The sequence below is a fragment of the Taudactylus pleione genome, unplaced genomic scaffold (assembly GCF_031769625.1).
Source record: "Taudactylus pleione unplaced genomic scaffold, aTauple2 ptg000179l, whole genome shotgun sequence".
Classification (NCBI taxonomy): domain Eukaryota; kingdom Metazoa; phylum Chordata; class Amphibia; order Anura; family Myobatrachidae; genus Taudactylus; species Taudactylus pleione.
Window position 1 is genome coordinate 13,182,286 of NW_028284581.1, and position 22,387 is coordinate 13,204,672.

A 22,387-nucleotide genomic window follows, 5' to 3' on the forward strand; every position below is an offset into this window, starting at 1 on the left:
CCAGACCATTGCAGCAGTTGATCCTCTTGCTCTGGAATGGGAAGTACTGCTCAATAAAATCTCAGATGATCCATCTCTCACCAGAGGTTTGGTTGTCCCTGTCGTGGTGGTTGCGAATGTGCCATCTCAATCAAGGTCACCCATTTTGGATTCCAGATTGGGCATTCCTCACGACGATGCCAGTCTTCACGGCTGGGGGGCGGTGACGGGTCAGCAGACTTTTCAAGGAAGATGGACGAAGGCAGAGAGTCTTCTGTCCATAATGTCCTAGAACTGAGGGCAGTATTCAGAGCGATGGAGTAGGCTCGGAGAATACTGAAGGGCAGGCCTGTACAGGTACAATCTGACAATGTCACCACGATAGCATACCACAATCATCAGGGAGGCACACGGAGTCGGAGTCGGGGGCCATGGCAGAAGTATCAAAAATTCTTGTCTGGGCAGAACGTCACTTTCTGGCAATATCGGACGTGTTCATACCAGGGGTCCTAAATTGGGAAGCGGACTTCCGGAGTCGGCAGGATGTAAACGCTGGAGAGTGGGCACTTCATCCACAAGTATTTCAGAACTTGGTGGACAAATGGGGTCTTCCAGAAATGGACCTCATGGCCTCAAGGCACAACCACAGGGTGCCCAGTTACGGGTCCAGGACCAAGGATCCGATGGTTCACCGATCTACAGTCTCTCCATAGACACTCTGTGGCCTCTTCCTCTAAGGCGGGACCTGTTAATACAGGGGCCTTGCTTGTACCCGGATCTTCCTCGTCTGTCTTTGTCTTTAGGACGGAGGCTTCAAAGCCATGCCATCAAAGGGTTTTTCGGATTCTGTAATACGGACAATGTTGAGGGCACGAAAAACCTTCCTCTGTCCAGATTTATTATAGAATTTGGCACTCGTTTTTTCAGTGGTGTGAACTGAGAAGATATGACCCTAAAATGTTTAGGGTCTCTTGAGAGCTTTCTTTTTTTCAGACTGGTTTAGAGCGGGTTTCCATCTGGCCTCCCTGAGAGTTCAGGTTTCGGCACTTTCAGTTTGGTTTCAGCGGAAGATCACCCCACTACCTGATGTAAGGACATTTTTTCAGGGTGTTCTAAGGGTTCAGCCGCCCTTTGTTCCCCCGGTAGCCCCGTGGGATTTGACATTAGTTCTCAGGGCTTTACAGGCTCCCCCATTTGAACCCCTGAAATCAGTAGACTTCAAGTGGTTGACGGCAAAGACAGTTTTTCTTTTTGCTATCGCCTCTGCCCGTAGGGTCTCTGATTTGGCAGCTCTTTCTGTACGCTCTCCTTTTTTGATATTCCATCAGGATAGAGCAGTACTGGGGTGGGATATCTTCCTAAAGTGGTATCGCATTTTCATATAAATTAAGAAATTGTGGTCCCAGCTTTTCAGACTTCAGGCCTTTCGGTAGGGGAGGCTTCTCTGGATGTTGTCCGTGTGCTACGTATTTATGTGGATCGCACCAACGACTTGAAGAAGTCAGATTCACTTTTTGTGCTGTATGGCGTACATAAGCGTGGCTGGCCAGCCAATAAGCAGACTCTTGCTAGATGGCTTCGTATGGCAATATCTCAGGCATACACTCAGGGCGATCTGGTGGTGCCAGATCCGGTAACTGCACATTCTACACGGTCAGTGGGACCTTCGTGGTCGGCTCGCTGGGGTGCCTCTGCAGAACAATTATGCAAGGCAGCCACGTGGTCTTCCGTCCACACCTTTGTCAAGTTCTATGGATTTGACACCTTTGCCTCTCAGGATGCTTCCTTCGGGCGTAGGATTCTCCTTTCTACTGAGACACAGGAGCGTCCCCACCCTTAGGGGAACTGCTTTGGGACATCCCCAACATATTTGCTATGGACCCCGAAGAAGAAATTAAGAGTTATGGTATATAACATACCTTCGTTAACTCTTTTTCTTCAAGGTCCATGGGGTCCACAGGACACCCACCCTAACGCACGTGGTATTATGGGGTAATCTTTTGTATCTCTCTGATTTCCCTCTTCTGTGAAAGAATGGTCTAGAGAACAAGGGTTCTTCCTTCCTATCCTTTGCCTTCTCCTGCTTGGGCTTTGTAACAAACTGATTGCCCGTAGCCGGGGGCGGGGTATATGTGGGGAGGACCCAGCGCATCCTGGGAGCTGAGAGCTTGTTTTAACTGTTTGGTGCCTAGATCACCACATACCCCAACGTACTTGCTGTGGACCCCATGGACCTCGAAGAAAAAGAGTTAACGAACGTATGTTATAACATAACTCTTATTTTCACTCCATTAACACTTTTTCCCTACCCTGATTTAGTTCTTTTTTTTTTCTCTGTTCAGGTCCCTCATTTTAGCTGTCTTTTCTCCCCTTTATTACTTTTTTTTTTTCCATTTATTCTCTCAATTCTGTCTTTCTTTTCTGACAAGACATTTTTGTTTCACCCCACTTTACCAACTAATTCCCTGACACCCCACATGTTGTCCCTGCACCATTTGTTGGTGACCATTGTGCATTCAACCATCCCAGAAATATTGCCAGTCCGCAACAGGCAGGCTGCCCTGGAGAACATAATACAGTAGTGTATGTTACAGACAAGAGGCAAAATAAAAAAAATGGGTACACTCCGGAAGGCCCTGCAACTATTCCACAGCACCTGAGACATATGCCCCACTTTTCCTATCTTTGTTCCAGCTATGCTTTCTACTCTTTTTTTTTTTTTTTTCTCACAATCTCCTATTTGATTTTGGTGTCCTTTTTTAAGCCTGTATTATTGGGGGAACATCCTGTATGATTTGCAGATTTTTTTTATTTTGTAGTGGGGTGCTATTCAGGGAATATGTGCCCCTTTAACATTTGTAGTTCTCTAAGGTATGAATACACAAGCGCTACAGTGTTTCCCACTATTTTATCGGAAGCTGCTGGGCACACGAGTTGTCCAGACTCGGAGGGTAAGTATTATTTTAAATTGGGTTTTGTGACCAGCGCTAACCTTAAATGGTGTATTACAAAAAATACATGAGAAGTTGTGTATATATAAAATAAGATATTTAATCTAATATATTAAGTAAGGAGTCACAATGCTCCTTAAATGGAAAGTATAATGTCCAGGACAGAGTACTCCTGTCACTTGAATAGGCTTGTATTAGGTGAAGTAAGAAGGCTCCTTTAGGGTGCCTCTTTCCGCATGGTGAAATATGCCTTACGTTTCCCTATGGCCAGATATCATGTTGCAAAGGTGTGAACGATGAGCACAAACACATCTGTAACATAAAAATCGGGTATGACAATCAAAGAGGTGCATGATTCGAATCCATCAGATTTGTTCTTCATAGCAATAGAACAACCATGCAGGAACTGGAGGGGTGGCAACCACTCAGATAATCTAGATAAGCAAGCGATGAAATGAATCTTCCCCTTTAAAAACAATGACTCCAAAGGGCTTGAATGTAGATTTCAATAACAGCATACTTACGAGATAATGTGATCCCAGACCAGATCTAAATGGGGAATGTACTTTAAACTTTAGATTAAAATATGTAGAATATCTATAAGGGGTAGAATGTCATCCAAGAATTAGTGGTAGAGAGGACCTAACAACAGGATAACATAGAACCAAAAATTCATATGGCAAAGCTATATACAGTAGATACTATACACTACCATATTGTATGAAATGTCCAGCACACGGACTGATAAATAGAATTATACATTCAGAGAAAATAAATTTGAGAAATCTCACACTACCATATTGATTAGAATGGTAGCTAGACCAACCGATAATATTAACAAACTCACATACATTTACACAGAAGGAAACAGCATTACGTAGTAGATGTGTATTCTGGAGAAGATAAACTATAGAGATATGTGCAGTACACACATCCATTTAAAATAATTAAACAATGACACATTAGATGAATTTTAGGAACCTAATAGTGGACTCAAGCTTACACCCCCAACTGATTTCCTCCTAATCCCTTTTCCTTTCCTTTTTCTCTACCCCCCCTGTTCTCTATCACATCCCCCTCTATCTATTTCATATAGATCGCTCCTTTCCCCCGTCAGGTTAGGTTAGTTTATACTTACCTTAGGGACGATCGGGATTTCCAGCACTGTCGGGCTTCCGCTGCCGGGAACTCTGCTTCTGTCGGCCTGCCGATGCCGGGAATCGAACCGGCGGCCGGCGGTATTTCATACCGATTCCCTTTAGCATTTGTTTAACTGAGATTTATCCAATGAATGTACCATTTCTATGTGATTAAATCTATTGTGTCAGTCTGGGTCGCTGCTTAATTAGCTAACAGCCTAATATTCATTTATTAAGGCTGCCCTTTTTATACATGGCCATTTTTTTTTTCCCAAGAATGTTTTTATTGAAAATACTATATTCCAAATACAATGAATGTTGAAAATAATTTTCTAATTTTTTTGTATATAAAATCTGAATAAAACACAGTATATAGAAGTATAGTAACGGCCATATATTAACTGGTTTTTTTTTTTGTTTGTTTCTTTTAATCCTTTGTTCTGGAACAATTCTCATTTTATTGATTTATTTATGTTGAATCAGTTCTCTAATTGTCACGGTAGCATCTAGTATTCTGAACCAGTAGTGGCAGAAGTTCTGCTCTTCCGCTTACCTTTGGTCTGGATTTTTCTCTAGACTAGAGGTGGGCAATAAGCGGCCCCCCCAGGTGTTGTAGAACTACACATCCCAGCATGCCCTGCCAGAGTTTTGCTATTTGGGATTTGCCATGCTAGAATTTGGAATTTGTAGTTCAACAACAGCTGGAGGGCCATTGCCCACCCCTGCTCTAGACCAAGGAACACCAGGATGCAGAAGTAACAGTTGTTTTTTTCCTGGTTATCTTTATCATGTCCTTTAGTAAAGATGGGTACACACTATACGATGTGTACCCAGCCAACGGTGCAATGCGATGTAACGATACATTGCTCGCTTTACACACAGCACGATCTGGTGTACAATGGCGCAATGCATCGTTACATGCTGCATTTAACTGCATCACAGATGGGATGATGCGATGAACGACCGCCGTGCACGCGCAATCATGCATTACACACTATACAATTACAATCCATATGATATATCATTCCGATCCATGTTGGAACAATATATCGTACAATATAGCTTATAGTGTGTACCCAGTTACCAAAAGTATAAATTTGCTGGTGTTATATGAAGTTTATCAATATGTAACTGCTGAAAAAAAGAAGTGTATTAGTTTTAAAAAGTAAATGTCCTCCATTTTATAACTATACACCTACTGTAATTTTTTTTTATTCTATATTTGGTCATTTTTAATTCTGATTTTGGACAGCTGTAAACCACCTGGTAACATCTTGTTAATTGTTTTTTAAAGACATTGAGGGGAATTCAATTAGAGGCGAAAAGCCATATTCGCCTGTTTTTTTGTGAAAATTTTGCTTAAAAAAAATTCGCCAAATTCAATTCCAGGACAATTTCGCCTAAGCGGAAACAATTCTCCAAAAAAGATTCTCCAATCAATAGCAGGTGAAAAGAAATGTAAAATCTTTATTTTGGGGTGCAAACGTGGGGAAACAACTCTGAACCCTTGGGATAACCCCCTAAAGGACAAATCTGCAAAAAAAACAGAAACAAAAACCTAAGAACACCCCAAAAAAGACATGTCATTTTTGGGGTGAAAATTTAAAAAGTGGGGGGATACACATAAAAAGTAGCGAAATAGACTTCTTGGGGGTCCCCAAGGATGGGTCAGGTGCTTTTGGGATAGCAGGTGGATTTTTCACACTTTTAAAAAGTTCACTTTAGAGACATTAAAAATATGCTAGCACCCATTTTCAAGTACCCCAAATTTGACAGGACTGCTTATTTTCACCAAAAATACTGTTTAATGCTATTCTTCACCACTTTTAGAAAGACGCTAATAACAAGCAATTTACATAACTTAAGTACGCAAAATAGTTTTATTAGGGCTATTAGTACACATCTATATTAATTTCCTATGTTAGTGCATCTTTTTCTGGGGTACAGACTGATTTCCCCAATTCTTTCAGTATTTTTCGCCTATTCCGCATTCGCCTATTTCCGTTTTCGCCTGTTTTGCAATTGAATTAGGCGAAAAGCGGGGACAAGCACGGAATAAATTTGCCTCTGAAACAGGCGAATGAAGCGAAAAGTCGGACATGCGAAAACTTCGCCTCTAATTGAATTCCCCTCATTGTCTATGTATATAATGTATTAAGAGCAGATAAATGTAATCGGAAATAAGTTATCCTTTGAAAGCTGATACATTTCCTCCCCCTTACTAAACTTATGGCACCCTAACTGCGAGCATTCATGGGATGTCTTTTCACGCCGTAGAATTCAAACACGATTGATGTGGCTGGTCAGCCGCTGCTATGGAGTGTCTTCTACTAGCAAAATGGATGCTGTGGATCTAATACATTTATTGTCATTGTTCAAAAACATAAACATGCACTGACAATTTATTCAAACTTCTGATTCTCCTAAGATTCTAATAAAGAAATAAGGAAACTAAAGTTGAGTGAACCTAGTTGGAATTCATCCTAGCAATGACTGAGGGAAAAAAAAAACAAATATTTTAGATAACAGTATGATTACTCATTGACAATGCTTGCCTTCCTTAAAGACACACATCCACTAGACCACAGGTTCTCAAACTCGGTCCCCAGGACCCCAAACGGTGCATGTTTTGCAGGTCTCCTTACATAATTACTAGTGAAATAGTTAGCTGCACCTGTAGATCTTTTAAAATGTGTCAGTGAGTAATGAATACACCTGTGCACCTACTGGGTGACCTGCAAAAAGTGAACTGTGTGGGGTCCTGAGGACCGAGTTTGAGAACCACTGCAGTAGACTATTTCTCTGAGCGATTGAACGATAACGTTATCTTTCAATCGCTCATGAATCGTGCATTAATCGGGCACATTAATGTCGGAAACAACCAGCAATGCGCGCTCCCGCTGGTGGTTTCTGACAACAATCATCGGCCGAACATGCTGTACAACCTGACGATAACATCAGGTTAAGCATGTTAGAGGATGATTGATGTGCCTACACTGAATGACTACTCGTTCAGTGTAGGCACAGCACAGACTATCAAAGGACTGCACGATTACAATCGTTGTTTGGTCTGCAAGTGGATGTGTGCACCGTTTATTAAATCTGTCCTAACCATTGACATATACTGCAGATGTCACTACTCTGTAACAATTTAAGATCCGTTGCTGTACTTGTACCACACCGTATTTTTAGACAAATCTGCTGTCTGCATTATAAATAATTTATATTACATAACATTTTTAAAAGAAAATGTTTTGAGCTGCTATTGAATTCTTATTTCAGAGAGCATCCGAGATGTGATTGGAAGAAAAATTAAGATTGCAGTGCGGAAGAAGGTGAAACTTGAGATCAAGGGAGACAAGGTTGAAAACAAAGTGCTGGTATGTAATGTGAAAATACTGCTGATTTTTGTTAGAATTTATTGTGATTTAAGGTTTTGTTGCCTGTGACTTTTCACATATACGATTGGTGCTACTACAGCAACTTCAGAAGGGCTTAAGACCAAGGACCTGAGAGCTGCATTGACAGAGGCCCTGTTTGCATTCTGGAAAGGTTGTAAAGAACCTGAAAGAAGCATTTGCAAATATAGTTTATATGAGTGAATTTTAAGTATTGTTCTAAGTGATTTTTATTTACATATTATTTAGTCTTCATTCTAGCCTGTCACAACCTGTGCAGTTCCTCATTTCTGCCTGGGGTATCACACTCTGTTCTGGTGCTTCTAGCACACTATGATATGTATATCAGAAGTTTGTTGCATCAACTGACTGTGCTAAAAGCACCAGATCAGAGTGCGACCACCCCAAGCAGGAAAGAAGAACTGCACGGGTTGTGACAGGTGCAGGGTGCTAGAATGAAGACTATTATTATGGTTTCAGTTATTACCCATTAGGGCTTTTTCTGTGACGAACCAGCTGGTCCAGGAATAACCAGCCTCATTTTAGGCTTGTTGCTCTAGAACTGTTTTTTATTATCAGTTTGTTGGCATGGAAATGCAGACTTACAAACATGGTGTTACTCGTATGTTTACAAACTTTTTTTTTTTTTTGGCAAGGCTGAAATGAAATCTAGCCATTCATATTTAGAGTTGCATTGTACTAAGGGGCATCTCAGCTCTGTAACAAGCATGAACGTTAGTACTTGCATGGCAAGGAATGGAAAATGTAAATCACAGGTACTGGTTAGGAAAAGTGGTGCAAGAAAAGAAGAGAGATGATGTGAAGAAGGTTTCTGTTAGGAGAATGGCCTCATTAAACTGTTGGTTGTCAAATGAGCATTTAGGATATGAGAAGGTAATTGAGAGTATAATTGAGCATAAAACAGTGGATAATTCATGTAGTTAGAGATTCTAGACCATGTGGATTAGATACTAGAAAAAGAGGTGGATTTGATCATCTTTATGCAGGTTATACTGTTACACATTATAGGAAATTTAACCTAAATGTGACTCTTTTCAACTTTTGTCATCACATCTGGTGTTCATTTCTAATGGTGCATACACACGATCAGATTTTTTCTTCAGATATGGACGATAACGATTTAAAAATCGTTCAGTCGTTCATATCTGAAGGAAAATCGTTCATATCTGACATGCCTGAACGATGGACGATCAACGATGCGCGTTCCCGTTTGTCAGATAACGATATCTGACATCTGATGGGTTTGCAGTCAGACTTGGACGATTCCATTCATTTTAATACAGTCAAAAATCGTTCAATCGTCCAAATCGTTCAAATCGTTCAAAACTTTGGTCAAATCGTCCAAATCGTTCAAATCGTTTAATCGTTCAGTCGTTCATCTGACAAATCTGACAAGTCTGACAAATCTGACCGTGTGTACGCTCCATAAGATTAACATTTAGAAACCATATGATTGAGATGGCTGATCAAGGTCCTGTATGCCTCATACCCCCTACTACTAACCATGGCTGTAAATTATAGTGGATTCAGTGATGGCCTGGCTCTGAAATGTATAGTACTGTACATCACCCTTATGAACTGATGCGGGAAATGTCTCACATATGTACATTTTTGCAAAAACAAAAATATGAATTATGCATGATATGCAAATCCTTATCTTGTGGTTTTTGGGGCTGGGGAAGAGACACTGCAGTGACCTAGAGGAATGTGGCAGGGTTAGGCCGGGTACATACTAGGACGACAGGCAATTGGCACGATGGTCGGAATGAATTCTCTTAATCGCAGACTAAGCGAGATTGCTCGTAAACACTGTGCATTCCTATGAACGACGGAACGATATCTAATTCCATCCGTCATTGAACTTCATCACATCGTACACGATCTCTTTTGATTAGCCATGCTGCACGGCCAACCAGATGATAACATTATACAACCCGTGTAATCTGGTGTACATACTGTACGATCCACACGATATGTTGTTCCAATTTGGCTGGAAACGACATATCGTGCAGATATCGTCCTAGTATATACCCACCCTTAGACTGCAACTTCACTGTTTACAAGTCCTAGTGGATTAGCGGGCCCACTGCAGTAACCCCAGTAGGTGCTTTTTCCTAAATCTAAAGACCAGAGTATGGCAGTGCTAGATTAAAGCTATGGCGTTTTGTGTTTTATTTTATTGGTAGAGGTAATCCCAAGAGTAAAATCAATGTTACAAAAGAAGAGGACAAGTATAAATGGGCACTCACAATATGCAACTATTAGAATAAAATCACATTTTTTATATTCTTCATTAAAACAGGATTTTATCTGGTGTGTCTTTTTGGTTTAATATGACAGTATGAAAATATTAATTATTAGTTCTCATATGATGTTGACAATGTCAGCAAGTGATAATAATATATTATTATTAAAATAGGAGTAATTCACTTTATGGCTGTTTGTTTTTAATTGGAATAATAACTATCCGGTGCTGCTTGATTTTCTATATATTTGCTATAGCACTTTTGCAGACCATGGTGGTCAGATGCAGTGAGCATCAAGTCACCCATTAAACTGCTTTATCTATCACTTGGCAAAGCCTCTGCACAGGTGTGGTATGATATGTCGACAGTCTTAATGTCGACATTGGCTATGTCGACATTCATCATGTAGACAATGATGAAATGTTGACATGTTAGAATTTGGGGCGCTCTCTGTTCACGGTTGGGCACCCATGCTTATTAGGAGACAACTTTGCCAGGGATGATCATCCCTAGCACACTTTGGCCTCAGATTCATTGTGTGACCTATAAGTATCTGCAAACTAGGTGGTACTACAACCTTACACCAAAGTGTAAGGCCCACTGGCGCCCCGAAGGAAGAGATATAGGAAGGAAACTCACCACTTCTGTTCTTGCCACCAGGACCAGCGTCAGCGGTCTATAAAAGAGGGACACGCTTCCCACACAACTGTCCGTTTTATTAACCCTACTGGAGTGCCCACCCTGCTATTTACTAAATCTACACATACAGCTCCTAAACCAACTGGACCTAGTGTAATAACAGAAGCAAACTAACTATATGTGTGGTGCACTACAATGCTAACCTTACTACCAACCAGGGAATACAATATTTTGATACACAAGTAAATCACAGTGTACAGGAGTCCCAGATCTTCCTATAATAGAATATATAGGGGTACTTTTCCTATCTAAGCCGACTGGCCTCTAAATCCTAAAGGGAGGAGTGTGAAACATGTGGGGCCAGTCAACCTTACACGCGAGAGAATGAGGATGCAATTAGGGAAAGTGTGGGAGTCAGACAACTCTTCCACACTCTGCAAACAGTAAAGTCTGGAGACGCTCACAGGCCTAGAGCCGAACTACCGGGACTGATGAGGGCACTGGCCTAGTGTCGGACTAAAGAATGTAACTGTGTAACTAGCCAATGGGAGGCTGGGGGTGGGCAGATACAGAAGGGAGGTGCTGATTGCTGTGTCCCAGCTGCAGCAGGTGTGATACACAGCGCTGAACCCCGTGGAGCTTACCTGCCAGGTGTCAATATTAAAAAGACCAGGGTCAATCTGTCCGCCCCCACCCCTGCTACGTCCGCTAAACTCTGTCTGACATTTACACCCTCGTTGTCCGTCCGTTATTATTCAGTTGTGCCTAATAATAATGCTCTATCTCTTTTTTTTGTTTCATTCTTATTTTGTATTGTACTTTGGGGAATCCCGATAACCACTGATTAACCTGATCAAAACTTATTTTTCTTATGCAGTCTATTAAGGCAGATGTTCCTAAACTCTGTCCTCAAGGCATGCAAATGATCCAGGTTTTAAGGATATCCATGGTTAAGCACAGATAGTTAAATTAAAAGACTGAGGTACTAATTAAGTCACCTGTACCCAAGCATGGTTATCCTTAAAACCTGGACTGTTAGGGTGCCTTGAGAGCCGATTTTGGGAACCTCTATAGTAAGGTATAGAGTTGGGGGTGGTAGACCTGAATGAAAAAAAAGAGTATGTTTAAAGGCTGTGAGGCTGAATGAAAGTGTTAGAGTTTGGGAGTGGATTTCATAGTTTGGGAGTCCCCCTAACATAATGGTAACCAGCCAAACTGGTCAGCATAGAGCTGGAATCCCCCCAATAAAACAAAAAACGGGGTCACTAGTCCCCAGCAAATAATACATGGCTATCTATAGCATAAGAAAATGTCACTGCGCCAATCGTGATACTTAGACACCTGGTAAAGGAAACCTATTGTTAAAGAGACTTTGGGCCTGATTCAGAGGTGGACGCTAATGCCGACGCGACTTTCTCTGCAGCATGACTGCGTCTCTATGCTATTGCCACAGCCGGCAAAGCGTTGCTTTGCGTAAAAAGTCGCACCACTGATTGCACCATGGAACACTGCACCAGCCATAGGGAGGTTCAAAATGTCCGTCTGAACATGGCCGCTGTAATCGGTGCAACTGAGGAAAAAGTTGCAGTCCCTGACCGCGGCATGCCCACATCTGGCCAGCCACTCCTTGTTACCACCCAGATACGCCCACTGAAATTCCACCTCTATGTACCCAAATTCGCTGTGCGTCCCCTGATGGGAACCATCGGAACACATGCGCAGTCGGAAAAAATCATCCGCTTGAGTCCGACATTAAACTGTATCCACCTCTGAATCAGGCCCTCTAGGTGTGAGCTGGACATCTCCGTTATACCTTCCTGGAGTGGTGGAATTGTAGCGCTGCTTTGCCTAGAATTCACTGACATTTCATAGAGCATGAAGTATTAAGTAGAAGTAGAATTAATCATTACCTGTAATGAGGCACAGTGTAAACTTCTGCCTTCAGGAAGTTATTCATTCTGAGTCACTGAGTGTTCGTAAATGTTGTCATTTCTTTTCTATACTGTCTACAATTGTATATTTCATTTTTTTTAACTTGTTTAGAGCATAGTTATTGATTGCTGAAGTCACTTGTATTTGTGATTTAGTACATTACTGCTGCAGAAAAGTAGCTGCTTTGCTTTATCCTGAGATAGCTTAAACCAATACACAGCAATAGGGAAGAGCGATGTCCGGATGACTTTGATTTATCCTTGCATGTACAAACTACTCTGCACACCTGGCGTGACATTTTCCCGGAAGTGCTAGCCTGCCATTGTAGAAGAGAAAACCCTTGTAGAGGTGCTGGGGTTCCAAGAGGAGCCCTGGATTGGTAATTTATGGCGCTAATAATATGCATTGCCATGATATGCAACCATACAGATTTGTAGTTTGCACCAATAATTAGTAAGTAGACTGATTTGAATGACAAATATGTTCTCTAGCTCTGCATAATATGTAGGTGCTGTATAATAAATATCATGATCTAACATATTATGTAGTAGCCCTGGCAGATAACAAATGTATTTACATGCCTAGTTGCCAGATATTAAACTTTTTCCACCCCCCTTTCAGTATCTTTTGTCAATCAGTGTTCCCTCTGAAGTTGGCTACCTACTAGCTAAGTACAGGTCGAGTCTCCCATATCCAAATATTCCGAAATATGGAATATTCCGAAATACGGAATATTTTTAGCATGACTGAAAAAGTGAAACCTTTGCTTTCTGATGGTTCAATATACACAAACTTTGTTTGAAGCACAAAATTATTAAAATACAGTACAAATTAACCTTCAGGCTGTGTGTATAAGGTGTATATGAAACATAAATGAATTTCATGTCTGTACACAAACTTTTTTTTTTTATGGACAACATTTTTAAAGATATTGTATAAAATGACCTGAAGGCTGTGTGTATAAGGTGTATATAACACATAAATGCATTCTGTGTTTAGATTTGGGTCCCATTCTCAAGATATCTCATTACGGTATGCAAATATTCCAAAATACAGAATATTCCGTTATCCAAAATACCCCTGGTCCCAAGCATTTTGGATATGGGATACCCAACCTGTAGTTAGAAGCTTAATCTAATTTTGCAAGAGAGATGCCAAACCAGTGTATTCTTTTTTCCTCAATCGTTTGTATTGAAAACAGAAGAGAAAAATGGAAATGGGGTGGAATGGTCATATTGGAGATCCGAACTGTGAATTTCTACTGCAGGTTCCATAGGGTATCCATAGGATACCTTGGGGTATAGGTGATGACGTCAGTCACCGGCACCACAGAGTTAACGTTTTCCAGCCTCCCAGGATGCACTGGGGTCCCCCTCCTATACCCCGCCCCCGAGCCAAGGCAAATCTGTTTCGTTGTTGCCTGGCTTAGAGTCGGAGCACCTTCTACAGAGGAGGGCTTTTATGGCCCCTGAAGTTTTCTAAATGCAGCTGTAGCTGCACATCTGAGTGTACAGCATGGACTGTCACTACTGACGTCCATGCTGTCTCCTACACCCCGCCGGTACCAGAACGCCGGTACCGATCCGGGGATGCTGGTAGGTATCTGGGGTCACAGCTAGCGATGACCCCGGATATCTGGACTGTGGCCGGATCCAAGGGGCACGTAAGCGGCGAGGTCTCGCGGTGGGTCCCAGCCGGCAAAATAATCCAAAATTCACCGAGCAAGGGGGCTCCCTGGGGACTGGCTGCAGCGTGGAGCCAGGTTTTAACCTGCGCTTCCACTATGCCCCTGGGACAGGGGGCCGCGGCTGTGCGGCAAACTCATCCGGTGTCCCAGGGGTTAATTCCAAGCCGGGGGAGCGCGCCTTCCCTGTTCACAGCCAGCGCCTCCCCCGCTGCACACGGCCTCTCCACAGCGGTCTGTGCCTGTGTGTGCAGCGCTCCTCTCTGCTCCTCGGCGGCCATCTTCAAAGAACTGGCAAGCGCTGCTGGAAACCGATACCGGTGGCTGTGTGGTCCGGGTCCCCCTGCATACCTCTTCTCCGTAAAAAAGGTCAGTGTATGTAGCGCTGTTTTCCTACCAGACTTGTGTCTGTGTAGTTGACTAAGCGCTGTTAGTGCAGGGATTCTTCTGCATTGTATGTGACTACTTGCTAGCGCTGCTGTCTGTACTTTCACTTTCTCTGTCAGCCATTTTACTATCCCTGACTTCCTCTGCTAAAGCCCTTGCGGTGCGGTGTTGCAGGGTGCTTATTGCCTCACTGTACAAGTATTTACCTGTGAGGTGTGTCACATACAGCTCCGTTACACTCATCATGTCTGAGAGTGAACGTGACTTCCCTCTCCAGCTTAAGTGTACTATATGTAACGTACCATTAGCAGAGGGTGACGGTAACTTTGATGGGTTATGTAGGGCGTGTTATTTACTTTTACGCCCGATTTCGGTCACTGCGCCGTTGCAAAAGCCGCCCTGGGCTTGTTTTGCTAAGGCGTTTTCAACTCTTGTGGGTCAGCTAGCGACGCCCCCTGCATTTCTCCAAATGGGGTTTTCACAGCAATCTATGGTGTCGTCTCCTATGCAGGGGTTCCCCAGACAGTTAGTGGTACCCCAGAGTCTCCCGCTGTCACCCCCCCCAGGTCTCACAAGAGCCTGCGTGGGTTAATTCCTTGTCCACTTCGGTGCAACACCTGTCGGACGTTTTACAGGGGGAGTCATCTTTGTGGCCGCATAAGCGTCCATTACCATCTCAGCCTGCTCAATATGATGAGGATGATGTGTCGTCTGATGATGGTGAGATATTTGACCTTTCTGACCAGGAGCCCATCCGTACTAAATAAACGGATTCTAAGTCTAAGGTCTATATACCTGGCCTAATACGTGCTGTCCGTACGGCTTTTGTTATTGAGGATGACAATCCCCCCGTGGCTAAATCTAAATACGTCTTCTTTAAAGATGTTAAGGGTGATGCCACAGTTTTTCCTCTTTCTGGTCAGCTAGTGGATCATTTAGAGGAGGCATGGAAAAATCAGAGTAAACGGTACCAGCCTCAAAAATGTTTGGTTTTTGCCAGGGGCGCTGAGAGGGGGGGGGGGGGGCAGGTACAGATTACCCGACCCGGGCTTCATGAGGGGCCCGGCGGCGGCTGGCTCCGCCCGCCCCCCCCTCCCTCACAGCAGCCACAGCAGTCTCCTATGCCTCTGAGGGGGAGCGATCACACTGATCGTGTCTCCCCTGGCTTTGCGCTGGGCTGAGGGGGATCAGAGCGCCCCCCTTCCCAGCGCGCGTGATTAGGCCACACCCCCTAATACCTGGGCCCGCCGCGGCTCTCAGCGGGCCTGGTTTTTGCATACCCATTTGCGGATAATTATTTATCTAAGTGGGAATCTCCTCAGCAGGTGTATTCTCATGTGACATGCCTAGTATGAAGTGCTACATTACCCATGTCCTCCTTAAAGGATGCTACGGATCGCAAGGTTGAAATTTGCCTTGTCCATTTATTCCCTTGCTGGAGGGGCGTCCAGACCGGCTATGGCTGTGTGTTGGGTGGCCAGAGCCATGGAGCGCTGGACTGACAGTTTGGAGGCATCTCTGGACTCTGACTCGTCTGCAGAGCAGGCAGAGTTAGTCGGTAATCTCAGAGATTTGGCTACTTACATTAATGAGGCAGCCTTGGATATCAGTCTCCTCACCTCCAGAATCTCATCTGCAGCTGTGGCCGCTCGTCGCAACCTATGGTTGCGTTCTTGGAAGGCGGACGCCGATTCCAAGAAGGGCTTGGAATGTTTGCCGTTTAATGGACAGGTCCTGTTTGGCCCTGATCTGGACAAGATTGTGGCTACTTTGGCCGCAGCCAAGTCTGCGTGTCTCCCATCGGCTCCAGTCCAGTCAAGGTCGGGTACTTTGTTCTTTTGGCCCCACAGGCCCCAGGGTAGGTCCAAAGCACAGTCTTTTCCAAGACAGGCTGGGTCCACAAAGTCTACCAAACCCAAGAAACTAGCTTAGAGTACAAGACGCCCGGCCACCAGGTCTGACGACAAGCCGTCGGCCTGACGGCCCGGGCCTCCCTTTGGGGGATCCCAAAGTGGGAGGCCACCTGCTTCTGTTCGCCCAGTGTTGGTACCTGACTACCAAGGACACTTGGGTACACGAGGTGGTCTCACAACAGGCCTTCCGTCAGATCAGAACAAGGCCCTGCAATTGCAGAAAGTATTGCACTCTATGCTCCAGGCTGGAGTTATAGTGCCTGTTCCGTTATCCCAGGGGGGCATGGGTTTCTATTCCAATCTATTTCTGGTGCAGAAACCCAATTGGTCTTACCGTACTATTTTCAACCTCAAATTCTCAACAAGTCTTTGAGGGTGCCTCGGTTCAGGATGGAGACCCTGCATTTCATTATACTGGCGATGGAGCCTGGGGATTTCATGGTGTCGTTCGACATCCAGGATGCTTACCTGCATGTGCCCATTGTCTTAACGCATCAACAATACCTCAGGTTTGCAATACGCGACAAACATTATCAATTCCAGGCTCTGCCTTTTGGTCTAGCAACAGCGCCTCGGGTTTTCACCAAGGTCATGGCAGTTATGGCGGCTCACCTGTGGATGCAGGAAGTCCACTTATTACCTTATCTAGATGACCTTCTGTTGTTAGCAAGGTCTCCAGAGATGCTCCAGGTTCATCTACAGCTGACAATCTCAGTATTGCAGAATCACAGCTGGTTAATAAACTGGAAGAAATCCACCCTAGTTCCCTCACAGAGGATTCTCCATCTGGGGGCCTTGTTGGACTCGCAACAGCAGAGGATCTTTGTGACGGAGGTAGAGATCTCTGTATTGCAGACGAAGGTACGGAGTTGTCTTCAGTGCCGCCGAGTGTCTATTCACTCGGCGATGAGGTTACTGGGCTCCATGGTGTCACTCTTCGACATGGTGGAATATGCCCAGTTTCACTCCAGACCTCTGCAACAATTGATCCTGTCCAAATGGGTTGGGTTGCCTCACCGGATAAAGACGCAGACCATGGTGCTTTCTCCGTAGGTCCGTCTGTCTCTGGCCTGGTGGTTGCAAACAACTCACCTGAACAAAGGACGTCCCTTTTGGGTGGAGAACTGGGTCCTTTTGACAACGGACGCCAGCCTCAGAGGCTGAGGAGCGGTCATGGGTCCACACTTGTTCCAGGGCAGGTGGACTCTGGCAGAAGCGGAACTTCCAATAAACATCTTGGAGCTTCACGCTGTGTTCAATGCTCTCCATCACGCAAGACTGGTCCTACAAGGAAAACCCTTGCAGGTCCAATCGGACAACGCCACCACGGTGGCTTACATAAACCGCCAAGGAGGAACCAGAAGTTGGGCAGCGCTGACGGAGGTGTCCCGCATTCTAGTTTGGGCAGAGGGCAATCTCCCTGCTATCTCAGCGGTGTTCATCCCGGGAGTCCTCAACTGGGAAGCGGACTTTCTCAGCCGGCAGGACATACATCCGGGAGAATGGACTCTTCACCAGGAGGTATTTCAACTCCTGGTGGACAAATGGGACCTTCCGGAAATAGACCTCATGGCCTCCCGACACAACAACAAACTTCCTGTGTACGGGTCAAGAACAAGACACACGGAGGCATTTCTAGTAGATGCCCTATCGGTCCGCTGGACCTTCCAGTTTGCATATCTCTTCCCTCCTTTCTCCCTTCTTCCTTGGGTGATCCGAAAATTCAAACAGGATGGCGGCAAGCTCTTGTTGATAGCTCCAGAGTGGCCCAGACGTCACTGGTTCTCAGACCTTCGAAGTCTCTCCATAGACGCTCCTCTGCAGTTGCCTCTACGTCCGGACCTGTTGACACAGGGTCCTTGTCTTTACCCGGACCTCAGTCGGCTGTCTTTGACGGCGTGGCTGTTGAGACAGCCCTCTTATCATCCAGGGTTTTTTCCAGCTCTGTAGTTAAGACCATGCTAAGAGCTCGGAAGCCTACATCGGCTAGAATTTACCATCGAGTATGGCATACGTTTTTTGAGTGGTGCCGCCCTAGAGGCTATGATCTTCAAGTGTTCCGGATATCCCAAGTGTTGGCTTTCCTATAGGCGGGCTTGGATCACGGTCTTCGCCTTTCATCTCTGAAAGTGTAGGTTTCTGCTCTTTCGGTGTGGTTTCAGCGTAGGATTGCTACACTTCCTGATATCCGCACCTTTATGCAGGGTGTTCTCCGTATACAGCCTCCCTTTGTTCCACCTGTGGCTCCTTGGGATCTGGCTGTGGTCCTGAGGGCTCTCCAAGGACCGCCTTTTGAACCACTGGGCTCAGTGGATTTGAAATGGCTTACGGCTAAGACTGTATTCCTTCTGGCCATTGCTTCAGCCAGAAGGGTCTCAGAATTAGGGGCTCTTTCATGTTGACCTCCCTTTCTCATTTTTCATAGGGACAGGGCGGTGCTTCGTACTCGCCCTGGTTTTCTCCCAAAGGTGGTATCTAGTTTCCATATCAACGAGGAAATTATTGTACCAGCCTTTACTTCACCGTACCTTTCGGTTGGTGAGGCCACCTTGGATGAGGTGCGGGCCTTAAAAATCTATGTTGACCGCACTGCTTCTTTTCGGAAGTCGGACTCGTTGTTTGTCCTTTATGGCTTCCGGAAGAAGGGTTGGTCTGCCACTAAACAAACGTTGGCAGGATGGATTCGCCTGGCTATTTCTGAAGCTTTATGCTCATGAAGGTCTTCCCGTTCCATTTCGGTCAGGGCTCATTCCACTCGGTCTGTGAATCCTTCGTGGGCAGCTCGACGTGGCGCCTCAGCGGTTCAGCTTTGCAAGGCAGCCACGTGGTCATCTGTCCATACGTTCATACGTGATTATGCTTTTGATACCTACGCCTGTCAGGATGCTTTCTTCGGGCAGCGGATTCTCCTTACAGCACAGGAGCGTCCCCACCCTTAAAGGATACTGCTTTGGGACATTCCCAAGGTATCCTGTGGATACCCTATGGAACCTGCAGTAGAAAATAAGAGATATGGTAAGAACTTACCTTTGTTATCTCTATTTCTACGAGGTCCATAGGGTTCCACAGGACTCCCGCCCTTTCGCACCTGTACTGCAGATGGGCTTTTATCTGGTCACCGTTTGTACCGTCTCCTTCTGGTGAGAATGTGTTTCTTGTGTGTTCCAGATCTTTATTCTCTTTCCTCTCCTCCTCCGACCTGGGGCTTGTTACGTAACTGATTTGCCTTGGCTCGGGGGCGGGGTATAGGAGGGGGACCCCAGTGCATCCTGGGAGGCTGGAAAACGTTAACTCTGTGGTGCCTGTGACTGACGTCATCACCTATACCTCAAGGTAACCTGTGGAACCCTATGGACCTCGTAGAAATGGAGTTAACAAAGGTAAGTTCTTACCATATCGCTTATTTTTAAAAGGGCAAAATTTGATAAACTCAAATAAAATAAAACCACATAGACCAAATTAGTTTCAAATAATATTTTAAATATATATTGTTGCAACTGCATATCTGTGAAGCAATAACATTTGTAGGAATACAATGCAACCAAAGAGCTACTGCAACACAAATCGCTGAAGAAGTTAATGCTGTTTATGATGGAAATCTGTCAGAACACATAGTGCATCACTGCTTGCTTCATATGGGGCTGCTTAGCCACAGATCGGTCAGAGTGTCCATGCTGACCCCTGTCCACCGCTGAAAATATCTGCAATGGGCATGTGAGTATCAGAACAGGACGATGGAGCAATGGAAGAAGGTGGCCTGGTCTGATGAATAATGTTTTCTTTTACATCATGTGGACAGCTAGTGTGTATGCGTCATTTAATAGAGATGGCACCAGGATGCACTATGGGAAGAAGGCAAGCGGGCAATGTTCTACTGGGAGAACCTTGGGTCCTGGCATTCATATGAATACTACTTTGACACGTACCACCTACCTAAACATTATTGCAGACAAAGTACATTATTTCATGGCAACGGTATTACTTGATGGCAGTGGCCTCTTTCCGTGGGATAATGTGCCCTGCCACACTGCAAAAATTGTTCAGGAATGGTTTGAAGAACATTACAAAGAGTCGACTTGGCCTTCAAATTCCCCAGATCTCAGGGCCTGATTCAGACCCGCTCGCAAGCGGATCGATGGCCGGGCAGTGCGCACGCGCGAGAAATCACTCGCTCCGGCGCTCGCATCCAAGAGGGGCGGCTGTCGATGTTGATCAACAGCTCGCCCCGTTTGGAGGCGGGCAGGGGGTGTGGCTGGCCAAACGGAGGCGTTCCCGAAGGAACGCCTGACGTTTGGGGGCGGCCCCACTGAGTGAGTCAGTGGTGAGCTTTCGGCTCTATTAGAGCCGATATCTCACTGGGGCTTGCGGGAACGAGACCCTCCCACAAGGGTCTTGTCGCAAGCCCGATGGTCGCGACCATCACCTGGCCGCTTGCAAAAGCTGTGGGTGGTCACCCACAGCTATACAAGCGGCCAGGAGGTCGGTTTAAAAAAAAAAAAAAGCTGCCGCCCTGATTCAGAGCGAGCGCTCGCTTTTTGCGAGCGGCTCTGAATCAGGCCCTCAGTCCGATCCAGCATTTGTAGGATGTCTTATAAAAACAAGTCTGGGCCAGGAAGGCCCCACCTAGCAACTTACAGGACTTAGCAGCAGATTCTTTAACGTCTTGTTGCCAGATACCACAGGACACCTTCAGATGTCTGTGGAGTCCATGCCTTGATGGGTCAGAGACTTTTTGGTACAACAAGAGGACTCTACATAATATTATTCAGGTGGTTTTAATGTTTTGGCTGCTGGGAGTGTGTATTATTATTTATTATTATCATTATCATCATTATTATTATTATCATTTATTTATATGGCACCACAAGTGTTCCGCAGCGCCTTGCAAAGTACATAAACAAATAGGTTGACCAGTGACTTACAGTACGATACAATCCAGGACAAGGATAATATACATTGCTACATTGTCGACCATAACAATGTAGACCCCAGATAAGCAACAGAACAAAAGCAACCATTCTAAAGGGGAGGGGCAGAAAAACCGGTGTGTGTGTGTACGTACGTACGTACGTACGTATATATATATATATATATATATATATATGTGTGTGTGTGTTGTGAGATGGCGGCACTCCAGCTTGTCAAGTAAATTACACTTAATTCAGCCTTGTATATTCAACGTTTCAGAGGATCCTCTTGCTAGACTAAGGTTGTTAATTTTGTTGTTAATTTTGCATCTCCTAGGTCCTGATGACTGGGTCCCCAGAGGCCCTGAAACGTTGACCTTGGGCCTGATTCAGTAAGGATTGCAAGGCTGCAGACGCATGCAACCGATCGATGTTCACGTTCTGCGCATGCATCACAGTGCGCGTGCGCAAGCCGGTCACTGCGATCAAGTATGCGAACGCAGTGGACACGCAGCGGCGCAAATAGATGATTGACAGGAAGTGCCGTTTGGGGGAGAAGAGGGGAGGTGGTCAAAGGAACAAAGGCGTTCCTTTGCATTTGAACACCGTTACAGGGGCATGCATAATTAAGCCACAGCGACAGCATATGCAGCCATAACTCTGCATGGCAACAGGAAGCTTCGCAGGTTGTGAGGCATGTCAAGCTGCGGATGTATGTAATGGGAAGTGGGTGGCTTTATGAGCTGGAGACATCTTGTTATAGTGCTCCGATCTCGCTGCGATCGCATTGATTTGCATATTTTCGATACGTGCGGGTGCATGCAATTGCAGACTTGCGATCCGTGCTGAATCAGGCCCCTTGTTCGAGGATTATGAATATATATATATATAATATATATTAGTGACAAAAGCACTGGTAAGGTCATACACGTGAAATATTTTTGTCCCAGGTATTAAGAGCTCAGGAAAATGTCTGTTATTGCAAAACAGATTTGATAGTATTTGAGCCTTAATAAAAGCCGGATAAAGTGTTCCTGGGGTTATGGATGGAGAGGGAGGGTGGGCTCCATCCATTAGGCCCATTTCAGTTCTTCAGTCTGAAAACAGGCAAATTAGCACTTGTACCTGTAAGAGGTTGATAAAACTGTCAGGGGTTTGACTCAGTGTCTCACTACCTGCGGAAAGAGTCAG

General features: G+C 44.8%; 1 protein-coding gene across 1 annotated transcript in view; it reads left to right on the plus strand.

Annotated features, from left to right (window-relative positions):
• CARMIL1 (capping protein regulator and myosin 1 linker 1) overlaps positions 1 to 22,387 on the plus strand; it is a 390,597-nt gene that overhangs the window by 9,802 nt on the left and 358,408 nt on the right. The window contains exon 2 of the mRNA XM_088475876.1: positions 7,352 to 7,449. Coding sequence (XP_088332002.1) covers positions 7,352 to 7,449 — 98 coding nt within the window. The remainder of the gene's footprint in view (positions 1 to 7,351; positions 7,450 to 22,387) is intronic.